We start from the raw sequence: 12,896 nt of genomic DNA on the forward strand, positions 1-12,896 counted from the left end.
TGTACACTGACATAATTAGGTCGACGTAAGCTGCCTTACATTGACCGAATTGTGTGGTGTAGACCAGGCCTAAAAGTAACGACTGCTAAACTGGAATAGACAGCAACATTTTTTTTTTTTGGTATTTTCCAGTTTATGCATATAATACAGTAACTCCTCGCTTAACGTTGTAGTTATGTTCCTGGAAAATGCGACTTTAAGCGAAACGATGTTAAGCGAATCCAATTTCCCCATAAGAATTAATGTAAATGGGCGGGGGTTAGGTTCCAGGGAAATTTTTTTCACCAGACAAAAAACTATTAGATAGCTATATACACAGTATACATTTTAAACCAACAGTTTAATACTGTTCACAGCTATAATGATTGTGAAGCTTGGTTGAGGTGGTGAAGTTAGAGGGTGGAAGAGGGAGGGATATTACCCAGGGAATGCCTTGCTGCTAAATCATGAACTAGCACTTGGCTGAGCCCTCAAGGGTTAACACATTGTTAATGTAGCCTCTCATCAAGGCAGCATGAACAGGAGGGAGGGGAGACAGCATAGCAGAGACACACACACCTTGTGTGTGGGAGAGAGAGATGCACACTGCCCCTTAAAGCTGACCAACTCTTCAGTGCATTGTCTTTTCAAGTGGATCAGGAAGTTGAGACAGCAGCTGCTGCCCCAAGCTCTCTCTGACCATGTCCCCTCCCTGCTCTATATGGGGTAAGTGGGGTACAGGAGAAGAGGGACACCCTGACATTAGCCCCCTCCCTTCGCCCCTCTGCAAAGCAAGCAGGAGTCTCTGAGCAGTTCCAAGGCAGAGGGCAGAAGCAGCACACGACAGTGGCAGGGGGAGAGACAGCTGAACTGCTGACTGATAGCCTGCTGGGCAGCTGCCGCACAGGGAACTTAGGGGAGCGGGGAGCTGATGGGTGGGCTGCCGGTCCACCCTGGTTCCAATGGGCTGCTCTTCCTGCAAGCAGTGAACAAAGCATGCGGATGCCGAAAGACGTTAGAAGGGAGCATCATACAACTTTAAATGAGCATGTTCCCTAATTGATCAGCAACATAATGAAACAACATTAACCGGGATGACTTGGTGAGTTACTGTACTTCTATATAAACACTTTTCTATTTTGTTACTGTACAGTTGCACTTTCTTCTCATGCAGTAGGTTGGTGGTGTTCCACAAGGGCTCACCTACTCTTCCTTGATGTTAATAAGGGTGTTTGCAACAAGGAGACAAATATTCCATTTTTTAAAAAAAGATCAAAAAAATCCAGACACTATTTAAGAGCAAGCTGTAAGAAACAGGATTTCTGGGAGCTTAAATGTATAAGTTTGATAGACACTAAAAATCATGGTCTTAATAATAACACTAGATTTATAGCGTATTACAACTGTCTGTAACTCACTAATCCCTCCTTTTTGTCCTATGAACAGGGATGTTAAAAGGACATTCAATGGTCTCTTAGTTTAGCGTAAGTAGTTAGCACATATTCTATCTGTTCAATTTTGTATTTAGCTGTGACACTGAGTACCTTTCTCAGACCTGAAGAGCTCTGTGTACCTTGAAAGCTTCTCTCTCAACAACAGAAGTTGGTCCAATAAAAGATATTACCTCATCCACTTTGCCTCTGCAATTTCTTTTTGTTTGTTTTTTGTTTTTGTTTTTTTAAGTATTGACAGTGGCACAAGGAAATGCTATTACCTTGACTGTTTAAATACATGAAAGGACTCTAGCAAGCTGCATGTTGTCAGCTGAAACATTGAATTTAAAGGTACAGGTAGTTACGAAATAGCACCATCTAGTGTTAACTTTTGGTTTTAATGGTCTGAATGCCTATTGAAAGTTTAAAGCAGCAACAAAATCAAAATGAAGTTCATAACCACTCACTGTTCCAGTTATAAACAATCATAACAATAGATAGCTGGAAAAAGATTCCTTTCACCTGAGCAGGAGATAAGACTAACTCAAATTATCCCCCTCCCTGAACCAACTGCCTCGCCTCCCCGCCCATACCCACCAGGGGAGTCAAACTCTTGCCTTGGAAAAGGCCAGATTATGTTTTAAATTATGGGCCAAGTCTACAAACGTAGAACCACATAGTAACCCTGAGCCACACCAGAACTTCCACTAGTGACAACGGGAGTTTTACACAAAGATTGGAGGAAAAAAAAAGTTCTCGTGTAGTAACTAAACTGTTCATTATGTGACTGTTGCACTAAGCAGCATGCAGTGGAAAAAGTGATACAGGGCACCTCTCCCATCACTATTTCTGCCTTTTCTTGCCATTTGTGCATGCAATTACCTGTTTTGTTTGTATGTATAACTGTGGTTACTGCACATGCTAAGTAAAAACACTGAGTGCCTAACTTATCTGAAAATCCACACTCAACTTGGAAATCTGACACTCAATATACCCTACTGAAATGAAGAGGGTAGTTCTCACAGAGCTGTTTGAGACTCAGGGCACGTCTATGCTACATCAACTACTGCAACACAACTATGACGCTTCAGCTGTGCCACTCTAACACTCCAGAGTAGACATGCCTACAATGACAGAAGGATTTCCCCCCGCCCCCATTTATGTGGGTAATCTGCCTCTCTGACAAGTGGTAGCTATGTTGACAGAAGTATTCTTTCATTCACCTAACTGCATTTATAGTGCGGGTCAGGTTGACCAACTGGGTCACTGAGGGCATGCAAATTTTTCACACCTCTGAGCTATGTAGCTAAGTTTTAGATATAAATGAGGCCTCAGACAGCACTACAGTCTTCCAGTTGTGAACTAACCTTTGTAAGCCTAAAGGCTAGAATCTGTTTAAGATTCTGAAGAACAAATAATTTGTTTTAGTCAATCATGTATCCAGCTATATACTTCAAGTGGGCTAGATCCAAACCACAACAGAGGGTTAGATGTGAGTAGTCAAAGTGACTACCGATTAGGCAAACTGAGTCAAAACATAAAAGCAGAATCCTCAGTTCTAAGTATGACTTCAAACATATTCAATTATATTTATTTCTGTTTCTTCAGTGCTGGAGCTAAGAAAATGAATGGATGAGAAATTATCGTTGTAACAAATCTTAAAGTATGAGAGCATATAGGTTCAGAAATTGAGCTTTTACTTCACATTGTAGGATCTTTATTCCTTCCTCAACCAAAAAAAAAAAAAAAACAACCCCCTAACACACACCTTCAATGGGGAAGGAAAGAAAGAAGGGAAGGAGAGTCATCTCCTCTACAGTTTAGTCTATACTAGAAAATGTTTGTCAGAATAGCTATACTGGCAAACCCTCTTGGCACAAGCTATACTAGCAAAACTCTATGCTAGTATAGCTTATACCAGTTCCCCAAACAAAATAACCACACTCCAACCAACATTATACCGGCAAAAGTCTCTAGTGTATACCTGGTCTAGGGCACTTTTAAATCCAGCAGAGTTTTGGAGAGACCAAGTGTTCATCTCAGGAAGGGCGGGTTTAAAATCAGGGGACTATAAGTCCACTGTAACTAGCAACAGGTGCTAAGCACCTTATCCCACTATACAGAAGGAATGTGCACAGGTCTCCCTGCACCTGTCCTAACTGCTTTCTTCTTCTTTTGGAAACACCCAACAAAATTAAGGAAGATATTACTAAAATGGAGACTTTATTCAAGGCAATTCAAAAGCAGGTCGGACACAGTCCAGGTTCTGTTTAACTGCCTTGGCAGTAAGAGGGAGCTGAGGGAGGCCAAGGCCACTCTGCTCTCATAGTGGAGCACAATGAGGCACAGGACACAGCTGCAGCCCCACTGAACACTGCTATACAAAAGATTTTGAGTTTGGTGGGGGGGTGAGGGGGAGAGAGAGTGGAAGGGAGGCAGGAGACATGAACCTACAACAGGATACACACATTCAATTTCTAAAATAAACATCTGAATGTGAAATTGGACTCATTATGAGCTTCAACTTCCATTACTGCGTTTCCATAAGGCTACTGTAAACTATACATTTGCTTGCTTATACTAATCTCTATTAAGGAACTGAAATGTTACATATACTTTCAAGGGTTGTAGCCCTGGGTGTTAAGCCTCTCCAAACAACAAGGCAGAGTGAATGCCATGAATCACACAAGTAGTGCACCATTAGTCTGTAATGAACACCACGGTGTGGCTTATTGCTATGGCAATATAGCCAATTACACCATTAAAATATATTTTAAAATATTGGAGTATCGCGATTTGTACTTCCACTATGACAAACAGTTCCTAGTAAAAGATATAGTAGATAAGGTTTTAAACATTCTGTTTTCATTTTTTTCAAGTGTTTCGTGGACCATTCTGAATGCTTCTCCCATTCCATCAGCAGCTCAGCTGCCAGTTTAGCAGCAGTTTGTAAGCCAAGCCCATTTCATTTCACTTTTATAAAAAGTAAGCATTGAATAAATAGTTTCACAAGAAAGCTGAATAATTAAGTACTGCTGAAATTGCAGCTTGGTACAGACAGGGTAAGTGGGCACAGGATTTTTCAATAAAAAAATTCTAGTGCAGGGGTCAGCAACCTATGCATGCCAAAGGTGGCACGCGAGCCGATTTTTGATGGTACGCGGCACAGGATGAGCCGCTTAGCCCACTGCTGCTCTGGGGTTCCCGCTGCCGGCCCCTTCCCAGGTGGGGTCCCGCTGCCGGTCCCACTCAGCGCCCGCTGATGGCCTGGGCGAAGGAACCCCAGGATGGCAGCAGGCTGAGATCCTGGCTGGCAGGAGCCGGCGGCCGAAACCTGAGCGGGGGGAGACGCTCAGCTCACCGCCGAAACCCCAGAGCTGCGTGGGCTGATCTGTTCAGCCCGCTGCCGCTGTGGAGTTCTGGCTGCTGGCCCCTTGCCAGCCGGGGTCCCCGCCGCAGTCCCACTCACCTTGCTTCTGGTTAGAGTTCCAGTGCAGACCTCCTGCCAGACAGGGTCCAGGCCTCCGGCCCTGCTCAGCCCTACCAGCCGCCAGCTCCACTCACCTCAGCTGCCGATCTGGGGGTCCAGCCGGTTAACAACTGATCAGTCAGAAGCCTGTGTGCAGCTTAAAGTATCCAAATACGTGCCAGACATTGGAAAACTCAGCAAGGAAAAGAAGGGCAAGGATCACACTAAACTGATAAGATCTGCATTTTAATTTAATTTTAAATAAAGCTTCTGAAACATTTTGAAAACCTTATTCACCTTACATATAACAGTAGTTTGGTTATATATTATAGACTTATAGAGAGACCTTCTAAAAAAGATTAAAATATATTACTGGCACTTGAAGCCTTAAATTAGAGTGTATACATGAAGACTCGGCACATCACTGCTGAAAGGTTGCTGACCCCTGTTCTAGTGGCACATTTTTAGAAACTGGTGCATGGATGCAACCAAAAAACACAGCCAGTGTGAAGAGCCATATTTCAAATTAAAATATAATACCATGATCTATTTTCACAGATCCTTCATATATAGAACCCAAATCCCTTTAATACAACACAGAGTGCAACATAGGAACGGCCATACTGGATCAGAGCAAAGGGCCAATAGCCCAGTATCCCGTCTTCCAACAGTGGCCAATCCCAGGTGCTTCAGAGGGAATGAACAGAACAGGTAATCATCAAGTGATCCATCCTGCCACCCATTCCCAGCTTCTGGCAAACAGAGGCTAGGGACACCATTCCTCCCAATCCTGGCTAATCGCCATTGATGGTCCTATCCTCCATGAACTTAACTATTTCTTTTTTGAACCCTGTTCAGAGGCCCTCATTCAGGAAGGTGAAAATGCTGCGTAATCAGGAAATAACAGAACTGAAATTGAAAGTAGTGAAGATACAAACATCAAGGTCAAGACTAAGACTTAAGTCAACCTTACAGTAATGTTGCCATTCCAGAAAACAAATATAGTAATGTTCACTTAGCATGTAAAGAAGTTAAAAAAACAAAAAAAAAGTCCTTCCCATAAAAAGTGGGAAGCATCAAATTATTCAGTGACAAAGTCATTGCAATGGAACATTACTTTTACAAAACCAAGCGATTGTCAGAGATGTTCTTTTATATGATGGATTTTGGTGCAGTAGCTTGGTAGGTTTTCACTCTAGACTGGTATATCTGATTGTTTTGAGAACAAATCTGCTCTGCTCTACTCAAAAAGTAGCTATTTCATTAAAAAGGCAGTTTAGAATTCATAAGGAAAAATATATTAGTCCATAGGGGTGACATTACATCTGAATTATAAGACTGGACCAACAGGGAAAAAGATGGGCCATCAAAACAGTGGTCAGAACTCTGCTAAAGGAAGAGATGGTAGCTGAGCTACACTGTAGGCATCTGGCACTAAGCACCAGAATTTTTTTTTATTTATTAAGACATTAATTCCATCAAAGAAGATAAAATTAATTAGAATTCTAGCCCCATTATTCAGCCACCCATTTATTCTGCATTTCATAAACAAACCAATTTGACTAGCTGAAAGGTACTGAATATTATGAGTCACTTCAAAAATTGAAGAGCTGCCAATTTATCTGGTATTAAATGGCTCCAGTTTTTCCTTTTTGGACACTCACTCATACCAATATCCAATCTGTTACTCTGTTAGTATTATTTACAATTTTAATCCACCTACTTCATTATCCAGAAAATGAGTCTTATAGATAAGTGTGACTTTTTACAATTTGTTTCCCAAATGAGCAATTTTATTTATAGCTGTGCTTTTTATAAGTGCCAAACACTTTTCAAATGCTCAGTGACAGTCCCAGCTTCAAGCAACTCACAATCAAAAGGACAAATGAAAGCAGCTATAGGAAAAGACAAAAATAGGTGATCTATACACAATTAAAGATTCCTGCTCTCAGTGAACTGAAGTGGGATTTACAATGAGGGTCCCACACAGAAAAGCTCAAGTGGTTGCATCATGCAGTGGGAGGCCTCATGGAAGAGGTACAGAGGTGACCATGCTAGAGGTTCACAAATGGTAGACAAGGCTGAGAATAAGAACAGTGTGTAGGAACAGATAACATGAAGCTTGACTAGGGAGTTCTGTAAAGCTTTGAAGGTGGCGACAGGAAGCTTAAATTTGATGTGCTAGCAGATGAGAAGTCAGTGGAGAAATCCAAAGAGGGAAGTTACAGGATCAAGTTAACAGACAAGGAAGCGGATCTTAGCAGCTGTATTTTGTACAAATGTGTGTATTTGAGATGCCAGAGAGAATGAACCGCAGTAGCCAAGATGAAGAACAAGAACCTGTATGGGAGATTTCATTGTGGGAATGGAAAGGACAGATGCTGGAGGTGTTGAGGGGCAGGATTTTGATAAGGCCTGGATATGCGGGGCAAGGGAAAAGGAGGGGTCAAACACAATCCTGAGATATGGGACTGAGTGACAAGTTAAGATAGCAGTATTCTTGACAGTCAGAGGGAAGATAAGGAATTCTGTTTTGTCAGTGTTAAGATGACAAGACATCAAGATGAGGGACTAGATGGAAATGTTACTGGTGAGGAGACAGATTTGTGACTCATCAGCATAGAAATGCATTGCTGCAGATGTGTTTTTTTGCTAACTGCTCAGGCCCATAGACCATTATGGGCTATAAGGTGAAAAGGCTTTATATATTGTGCTACTGCTTCAAAGGCAGCCTGGTTAGCAATCCTAAATCGCTGAACAACTGGAGTTGGTGTCTGGCCATTCTTAGACGGACTCTGACTCCGGCATTCCCCTTTGACGAGACAGGGCCAGAAGCTGCAGAGCTGGAGAGCACACTACAGGTCTATCTATTCTCATGCCTGTTATGAGGAGGTTGACTTTTCACCTGTGAGTTTTTAGGTCTAATTTTCAGGATTGAGAGACTGTCAGTATGGTGTATGCTTACCGAAAGGATGTATGTGTACTTAGTGACAAGGTGATAGGAGCATTTATTTAAAAATAAAATAAGCTGGTGGAGGATACACTAGATAAGGGTCTAAAGCAGAGGTGGGCAAACTACGGCCCGTGGGCCACATCTGGGCTGCAGGACCCTCCTGCCGGGCCCCATAGCTCCTAGTCCAGGAGGCTAGCCCCCAGTTCTTCCCCTGTAGCCTCAGCTCACCCCACCGCTGGCACAATGCTCTGGGCGGCGAGCTCCTGGGGCAGCGCAGCTGCAGAGCCTGGCCTGACCCAGCACTCTGTGCTGCACGATGGCATGGCTGGCTCCAGCTGGGTGGCGTAGCTGTAGTGCCGCCAGCCACCAGTGCTCCAGGCAGCGTGGTAAGGGGGCAGGGAGCAGGGGGGGGAAGGGGTGTTGGATAGAGGGGCAGGGGAGTTTGGGGGGGCAGTTAGAGGGTGGGGAACAGGGGGATTGAATGGGACAGTCAGGGGCAGGTGTTCCAGGGACAGTCAGGAAGGAAGGGGGGTTGTATGGGACGGTGGGGGGGGGGGCAGTCAGGGGTGGGGATTCTGGGGACAAGGAGCGGGGGTGTGTGGGGATGGGGCAGGAGTCCCAGGGGGGCCATCAGGGGGGCTGCCCCCCTAACTGGCCCTCCATACAATTTCCAAAACCCAATGCAGCCCTCAGAACAAAAAAAAAAGTTTGCCTGCCCCCGGTCTAAAGACGACTTTGCCCAAAATCCTGAATCTACTAGACAGTCCTGGAACAGAGTCAAAAACATCTGCTAGACCAAATGACAAGCATAGGTCAGACGGTTCATGAACTGCCAGAGTGAGCAACAAATGCTTTATTCCAGTGGAAAACTGGGAATCAGTTATTTTGCCTTTGCTGAGAAAGTCAATTTGTTAAAAAAACCAAAAAAACCCCAAAACAAACAAAAAACAAAAAACCCCACACCCTTCAGTACTTTTGTTAAAATTGTTCAGAGAAGAGAGAGTTAAATTTGGCTATATGAGAAGACTAGACAATACATTAGAAGTAAATATTTTACTCTATTTGTAGTATGTATTCTATTCCTAAAAACACCACAAGAAACAGTTTACATTATTGATAGTCTGGATTGATAAATAAAACCATGGAAAGATTTATCAAATAGTTTAGAAGGCAGAGTGGCTGAGTAATACTTGCAACTATGTACTTTCTATCCATGCATCCCAAAGAGTTTAACAAAAAAGGTAGACATCATCCCCATTTTTTATGGATGGAAACACTGATCAGCGACATTAAATGGCTTGCACAAGACTACAATGTGAGCCGGTATTAGAGCCTGCAAAGGCTAGGTCTGCTGTCTCCCATTTTCTTGTCACTAAACCACATTGCCTCACAGGCATGGGTCCGTAATTGTGCCTTTGGGAACCTGCAATCCAGTCTCTAAATATTTTCACTTTTCATATATACATGGAAGTTGATCCTGCAGATCTTAACACAAAGAGTTCAAATCTCCCTCAATTACATAGCTGTAATGACCAGTAGGTCAATGTGTGTTATAAGCATTAATTGAGGGCACTCATGGAGCCCAGGAATAACCCTGGCACTTGGGTCTCCACTATCTTGCAAACTGTGTAGATATTTATGCATGTGCAAAGTAAGCATGAGGTGAGTGTAACACTACAGTTCATTTCATACCCACTTTGCACATATACAAATGGCTAAACATGGTAAAGCAACAGACAGGTTAACAGTCCTCATGGTCATTAAATGTAATTGGATTGCCTGCTATTCCCTAGGATACAGCAACAGTACTGTTCATTCTAAAAATATTAGGATGGCTAAATTACCTGTTTTATCTCCAAGAACTAGACTTTAAAAAAAAAAAAAAGGAAGGTAATATGCTGGTCCCATTTTGTACCCCAACCCTCCACTTCCCATTTTCAACAGCTGCTATCTTTCATTTCCCATTATTGCTCCACGGCTTCCTTACATGACTGACCTGTAGCTGCTTCAGAGTTGCTTACATTAATTATAAAACTATGTTAGCTGCTAAACCAGTACAATCATTGATAATCACCACTCCTGCATGTGATGTGCACATCTGTCTCATAGAAGTAGCCTGCAAAGTCTCTAATGGAGACACCTAGAGTTGGTTCAAGTATGAAAAGAGCATGTGATAAGCTATCACACTTCATTGATTAGGAAACCTTACAAGCCACACAGAACTAATCATTCTGCCCCACTGTTTATGGTAGAGTTTACTAAAAATTTTACTTGTTCATATCTTCAAAGTCATTTCATGGCTTCAACTGAAATAGGTGAAAAAAAGTTACAAACTACTGGATTCTTTTGAAAAGTCAGCCGAAAGAGGCTTTAAAAAAAAAAAAGAAGACCCACAAGAACTGATAAGCACACAACTTTTATTTGAAGTTAATGGAAGCTGCAGGTACTCAGCACCTCTGAAAAATCACATGGGTTTTCAGGGGGAAAAAAAAACTGTGCACTATTACCAATATCTAGAAGCAACATAAAAGTGTTAATGTCAACAATAAAAAAAAAGCTAAAAACTCACTCACTGTCTTCTGTGGGGAGGACCTGCAGGGAATAAATCCATTCTATTATATCATCTTTGTTCACCACATCTAAGGAATCCAACATATCCAGACCAGAGAGTGCGAAAAATGCAATTGTCAACCTAAAAGAAAAAGATACGACTTTCACTTCCCACCATAAATTTCACACTGGAGGTTAACAAAATGAAATGCAAAAATGGAAAAATAAATAAATCAATCAAACCTCAACTTTCAGATCTTGAGAGGAGTGTGACACATGAAGTCTAGATCGTACATAAGGAATTTTACCTGCTGCATGCAACAGTGTTTTTACATTTAGTGATTTCTATATTCTTGAATGAGGCTCTTCATTACATGAATCACATTTCCTTTGGTATGATTAATGAAGTGCCAGATATTTAAGTGTTCGCATTGGAAAGAAAAGTGAATCAAGCACCCTCGCCTGATAGTGGTAAGCCAAGCCTCTGAGGACTTGTCTCCACTGCAATGACACCCGCAGCTGGTCGGGGGCAACTCCTCAGGCTTGCAGGGCTCAGGTTAAGGAGCTGTTTAATTGTGGTGTAGATGTTTGGTCTCAGGCTGCAGCCCAAGCTCTGGGACCCTCCCAATTCCCAGCATCCTAGAGCCCAGGCTCTAGCCTGAGCCCAAAATGTCTACACAGCAATTAAACAGCCCCTTAGCCTGGGCCAGCCATGGGGTTTTTAATTGCAGTTTAGACATACCCTTAAGAGGCTTGCTACAAGCACATGGACTGAGAATTGTTAAGGAGAGCTAATGGACATTAGGACAAGAGGAACGGAAGGAACACATATCAAACAAAACCATTATTCAGAAAGGTTCCTGGGAATAAGGAGGTAGAAATGAGACAAGAATGTAATGGGTACTCTTCTACCTCAAGTACAAAGACAGTTCCAGTGAACACACGTACTTATTATTTCTAAAGCCACAGGAGTTTTGCTAACAGAGTTTAGCAGTGTCACAATCATATTTTTGAGCTGTGGCTCAGACAAGACTTTCTTCCGTGTAATATCTGCTAAAATGAGCATTATCCCAAGGTGCCCTTTCTCAAAGGGTGCTGCATCTTTGTTGTCTTGAAATATCAAGCACAGAATACCATACATCCACATTAGTGCAAATACATAAGATGTCTGAGGTAAATCAAATGAAAGCTAATTTGGGAACAATGATGATTCTATGGTAGTGTCAATTTAACGAAGACACATCCAAATACAGAGATACACCACAGCAGGCTGTCCACCAAAAACACTTCCATTGAGCCAAATGGTCATTTTAATTAGAGAGCGGCAAAGTTCTTTGAGCAGCACAAGATTAATCCTTCAAGGCTTCTTACAGTGGTACCTTCAGATGATTAGATCTGTGCCACCACACTAGTTTTTGTGAACAGTAACACAGCAAAAACATTTAGAGTCAACAAAATGGAAAATCTAAAATAATTAAGTTCAACTAAAATTAGAAGATCATCTAGTTTTGGCAGGCACGCACACAATATTTTCCAGACTTGACAAATGTTGCAGTAGATAATCTGTGTGCTAGTAAATGCTGAAAGATCCTTTTTTACATTATGCTGCATGGCTAAATGAACATGAGCACATAAACATACCAAGTCAAATACTAGGAACTTGCTGTAAGAAGACCTGAATACACTAAAGATTGTACATATGGAAGGAGAGAGTGAGTGCATAGCTAAAATGTAGTGGAAATATGTAAACATCAACTAAATAAGCACAAAAAGGGGTCTAACTGAACAATTTGGAGCTATAATTTCTTGAACCAGAGAGGGTACATTAGGCTAGCAGTACACAGTTGCCTTAAAACTTCCAGGAAGATGTCAAGAATAGATTTACAAATTAAGTGCTGGAATTCACAGAAAAACAAAGGATTCATACTAAAGCTAATACAAATAACTTTTGCCAATTCTTAAGCTGATCTATAGACTTCATTTATAGCATCCCCATTTTGACACAAACATCAAGTTGGCAATATTATGAAAAAGAGTGGGATGGTTGTTCCAGCTGCCACTTCAGGTACTGCGTACATTTCAATTTATAGTCAAGTGTCAAACATATGTTTGACACATTTGCCTCCAAATTGAAATTTGTGAAGTCAGGAAGCTCGTACAAATCAAGGGGTCCAACAGATGCACTGATTTTGAGTCCCCTGTTTGTTTTTTTTAATTCAAGCCTCAATCTGAAATTAGAGAAAAAGGTCCACACTGATTACCAAAGACTCAGAACTCCTGGTCCTCAGGTATGGACAGAGAATATATTTTTCAAGTACAATTCAAAACCCTTTTTAAAATGACTATTTGAAATGTTGAACAAGCAACACAGGAAAAGTACCATAATGTATCACAAACTTCAAGTAGACTTGACTCTAGGGTCAGAAGATTTTATGGTCTCCTTGTAAAAGAACTCTGCAAGCATATACGGCGCTGGGTGTGATGGTAAGAATTACATTGCTAAACTATCACC

The 12,896-nt window shown here is 41.8% G+C and overlaps 1 protein-coding gene across 1 annotated transcript in view; it reads right to left on the bottom strand.

Annotated features, from left to right (window-relative positions):
- Positions 1 to 12,896, bottom strand: part of PGGT1B (protein geranylgeranyltransferase type I subunit beta) — a 56,822-nt gene that overhangs the window by 36,759 nt on the left and 7,167 nt on the right. Inside the window, exon 2 of the mRNA XM_039543346.1 lies at positions 10,408 to 10,526. Coding sequence (XP_039399280.1) covers positions 10,408 to 10,526 — 119 coding nt within the window. The remainder of the gene's footprint in view (positions 1 to 10,407; positions 10,527 to 12,896) is intronic.

Source organism: Mauremys reevesii, linkage group 6 (genome assembly GCF_016161935.1).
Source record: "Mauremys reevesii isolate NIE-2019 linkage group 6, ASM1616193v1, whole genome shotgun sequence".
Taxonomy (NCBI): domain Eukaryota; kingdom Metazoa; phylum Chordata; order Testudines; family Geoemydidae; genus Mauremys; species Mauremys reevesii.